Below are 4,415 nucleotides of genomic sequence, written 5' to 3'. Positions count from 1 at the left end.
ACAAAAATACATCCATTCATTTAACCTGCGATTTTTTCTTTTTTAAAAAATCTCACCTTACACGTGGCCTTATCACCAATAGTTCAATTTCCACCATCCATTGCTGGTCAATCCACAACTTCTTTTGGGCCCCACATGTTTTAGCGGCAGAGATTGAGCTTCAGATCTCCAGCAATCGGGGTAGCATCCCACCAATTTGTATTTGTTTAGGTGAAAGAAAGAAAGAACGAACAAAAAAATCACAAAAAAAAAAACAATAATAATTTACTACTATTTACTCCATATTCTTTTTCTAATAATTGGAGTAACAAGAGAAAAGAGTTAAAGCGAAGATTCAGCTATTGTTTTTTAAAATATATTATTTTTTTATTTTTAAAATTTATTTTTAATATTAATACATCAAAATAATTTAAAAATATAATTTTTAAAAATTCACGAAACACTACCTCAAACTCAGCTGAATAGTAAGAAAATATGGTAGTAGGTGAGTCTCTCTCTCTCTCACTTATCTCTAAAAACCACCCACAAAAGCACGCATTAGCTCTCTCTCTCTAGAGTCTTCTCCGCGACCACAACCATGGCCGCTGCTTCATCTCCTCCCATCTAGCCTCTCCTTCCTCTCCCCCCAACCACCTCTCCCTTTCCAACCACTACATACCTCTTTCTACTAGTCAGTGGATACTGGATATCCATATCTAATTGAATTGAATGGCGTCAACGCCACCACACTGCTCAATCACGGGAACAACTAAGCCTTATCATAACAACCCCTATCCACACAGCCATTTTAAAAACCACCGTCAAACCCACCACCAAAACCCCCATCAAAGATGGACTGCTAATCAAAGAGTCTCTCTTACCAAACCTCCCCTCCCTCCCTCATCTCGCAATGCACCAAAACCCCCCGCCACCACCACCACCACCACCACCACCCACCACCCACAAATCCACCCTACCTTCCCTTCTCTTCAATCTCCAAAATCCGAACTTGCCTCCGATTTCTCTGGTCGCCGCTCCACCCGCTTCGTTTCCAAGCTCAACTTCGGGCGACCTAGAACCACTATGGGTACTCGCCACACCTCAGTCGCCGAAGAAGCTCTCCAGAACGTAATTGAGTATGGGAAAGACGAGGGGGCTCTTGAAAACGTGTTGCTTAATTTCGAGTCTCGTCTTTCTGGGTCGGATGATTATATTTTCTTGCTTCGGGAGCTTGGTAATCGAGGAGACTGTAAAAAAGCCATTTGTTGCTTTGAATTTGCAGTGAAACGAGAGAGGAAGAAGAACGAACAAGGAAAATTGGCGAGTGCCATGATTAGCACTCTTGGTAGGTTAGGTAAAGTAGAGATTGCTAAGAGTGTTTTTGAGGCTGCTCTTATTGAAGGTTATGGTAATACTGTTTATGCTTTCTCTGCTATAATCAGTGCTTATGGTAGAAGCGGTTATTGTGATGAGGCTATTAAGGTTTTTGATTCGATGAAACATTATGGTTTGAAGCCCAATTTGGTTACTTATAATGCTGTAATCGATGCGTGTGGGAAAGGGGGTGTGGAGTTTAAACGAGTAGTGGAGATTTTCGATGAAATGTTGAGAAATGGAGTGCAGCCAGATCGAATTACATTTAATTCGCTTCTTGCTGTGTGTAGTAGAGGAGGGTTGTGGGAGGCTGCGAGGAGTTTGTCCAGTGAGATGTTGAATAGAGGGATTGATCAAGATATTTTTACTTATAATACGCTTTTGGACGCCGTTTGTAAAGGTGGGCAAATGGACATGGCTTTTGAGATCATGTCTGAGATGCCTGCCAAGAATATATTGCCTAATGTTGTCACTTATAGTACCATGATTGATGGCTATGCTAAGGCTGGTAGATTTGATGATGCACTTAATTTGTTTAATGAAATGAAGTTTCTGTGTATAAGTTTGGATAGAGTTTCTTATAATACCTTGCTTTCTATTTATGCTAAGCTTGGTAGGTTTCAGGAAGCTTTGGATGTTTGTAGGGAGATGGAAAATTGTGGGATTAGGAAAGATGTTGTGACTTATAATGCACTTTTGGGTGGATATGGGAAACAATGCAAGTATGATGAGGTTAGAAGAGTGTTTGGAGAGATGAAAGCTGGGCGTATATCACCTAATTTACTAACTTACTCAACATTAATTGATGTGTATTCGAAAGGTGGTTTGTATAGGGAAGCAATGGATGTTTTTAGGGAGTTTAAGAAGGCTGGATTGAAGGCTGATGTTGTTCTTTATAGTGCTGTGATAGATGCCTTGTGCAAGAATGGGCTGGTGGAATCAGCTGTGTCTTTGCTCGATGAGATGACCAAGGAGGGAATTAGGCCTAATGTGGTCACTTACAATTCTATTATAGATGCATTTGGCCGGTCAGCAATCACGGAATCAGTGGTTGATGATACTGTTCAGACCAGTCAGTTGCAAATTGAATCTCTATCTTCAGGTGTTGTTGAGGAAGCTACTAAAAGTCTGTTAGCTGATAGGGAGGGCAATCGGATCATAAAGATTTTTGGGCAGCTTGCTGTTGAAAAGGCAGGTCAAGCAAAGAATTGCAGCGGACAGGAAATGATGTGCATTTTGGCAGTCTTTCACAAGATGCACGAACTGGAAATCAAGCCAAATGTGGTCACATTTTCAGCCATTTTGAATGCTTGCAGGTAATTTCTACTGTGCTGATCATCATGATTGTTCATTACTGCTTCAAGAGCTAGTCAGCACATGCACAGTCAATGATGAGCGAAAACTTGTACACTTGTTTCTCAAATGCAATGATCTGTGCTATTTATTTTGCTCTCTGCTCTTTTATACGCTAGTAATCATCCATCTTCAGCAAAAATAGATCAAGCAGATGAAACTATACCAGTGTTTCTTTTCAGTAAAGATTAGCAGAATTCAAGTTCTTCGCTTCTGGAGTTTTGAGATAAATTTCTGTCCTTCTAATGCACGAGTGCCTAAATTAGTTCAGTTTAATGTTAGATTTTGGAGAGAGGATGCATTTGTTGCCTGTCAACTTTTGTCCATATTTGATATTAACTTGTTATATGTATATAGTCAAGGATCTTTAGCTTCAAATGAATATGGTTTAAATTCATTTGTATATCCTCTTGATGCAGTCGTTGTAATTCCTTTGAAGATGCTTCAATGTTATTGGAGGAGCTCCGGTTATTTGATAACCAGGTTTATGGTGTGGCCCATGGACTTCTTATGGGTTATAGAGAAAATGTTTGGGAGCAAGCACAATCCCTCTTTGATGAAGTTAAATTGATGGATTCTTCAACAGCATCTGCCTTTTATAATGCCCTGACTGACATGTTATGGCACTTTGGTCAGGTGAATTTGAGCTATAACTATTCCTGATTAAAAGACTATATTTGCTCAGTTGGGCTGTACCAAGTCCTACACGGTTTTTTTTTGGTTACAAATCTGTATAACTGGATCAGTTCAGGATGTTTAATACTAGTTCTTTTTTTTATCCCAGAAAAGAGGTGCACAGCTTGTTGTGCTCGAAGGGAAACGTAGACAAGTGTGGGAGAATGTTTGGTCTGATTCTTGCTTAGATTTGCATCTAATGTCTTCCGGGGCTGCTCGAGCAATGGTTCATGCATGGTTGCTTAACATACGCTCTATAGTGTTTGAGGGTCATGAGTTGCCAAAATTATTGAGGTATTTCATTTTATGTGGTTATATTTGCTAACTAATACTCTCTTTTATCTAACCATTTCAAGAGAAATTTATGAACTCCTTGTTGTTTCAGCATATTGACTGGATGGGGAAAACACAGCAAAGTAGTTGGTGACAGTACGCTAAGGCGAGCTATCGAGGCTCTACTCATGGGCATGGGTGCACCCTTTAGGTTAGCCAAATGCAACTTAGGTCGATTTATATCAACTGGATCTGTTGTTGCTGCGTGGTTGAGAGAATCCGGAACACTAAAAGTGCTTGTACTTCATGATCACAGAACGGAGCAAGAAAATTTGAGGTTTGGTCAAGCCTCAAATCTGCAAACGCTTCAATTGTAACTAATTGTATCATGTTGCACATTTTTTGTCTCCCCTCTTGTAAATTATTGGCATAGAGATACAGTTGCGCGTGCATTAAATGGACGTGGAGCTAGACATTAGAAGTTTCTCAGGTCACATAGGAGAAGGTGTTCATAGCACTGTTTTAAGTTAGCAACGTGTTTGATTTTTGTGACAGCTTGTGGACAAAAGAGTAACATTTCATTCATGGTAGACAAGAATTCAGGGATAGATAACTAGCTCATGGGACAGTGACTAACATTTCATTTCATTACATGGTTATCTAAACCTGAAAATAATCGCACGGTTACTGCTTTCCTTGCCTTGGTGGTGGTGGTTGTCACTGGCTTTAATGGCAGAAGCCTCATAAAGGCAGAGCGGGTC

At 40.0% G+C, this 4,415-nt stretch overlaps 1 protein-coding gene across 1 annotated transcript; it reads left to right on the top strand.

Annotated features, from left to right (window-relative positions):
* The first annotated feature begins 349 nt into the window (after nt 1–349).
* On the top strand, nt 350–4,208 carry LOC7495210 (pentatricopeptide repeat-containing protein GUN1, chloroplastic). The gene is made up of 4 exons (XM_002320934.4): nt 350–2,669; nt 3,126–3,342; nt 3,491–3,675; nt 3,767–4,208. Exons 1-4 carry the CDS (start codon nt 709–711, stop codon nt 4,029–4,031), a joined length of 2,628 nt encoding a protein of 875 aa, XP_002320970.4. The 5' UTR covers nt 350–708; the 3' UTR covers nt 4,032–4,208.
* The last annotated feature ends 207 nt before the right edge of the window (nt 4,209–4,415 follow it).

The sequence above is a fragment of the Populus trichocarpa genome, chromosome 14, assembly GCF_000002775.5.
Source record: "Populus trichocarpa isolate Nisqually-1 chromosome 14, P.trichocarpa_v4.1, whole genome shotgun sequence".
NCBI lineage: Eukaryota > Viridiplantae > Streptophyta > Magnoliopsida > Malpighiales > Salicaceae > Populus > Populus trichocarpa.
The sequence above is the reverse complement of the archived record's forward strand: the minus strand, read 5'-3'. Positions and strand labels throughout refer to the sequence as shown.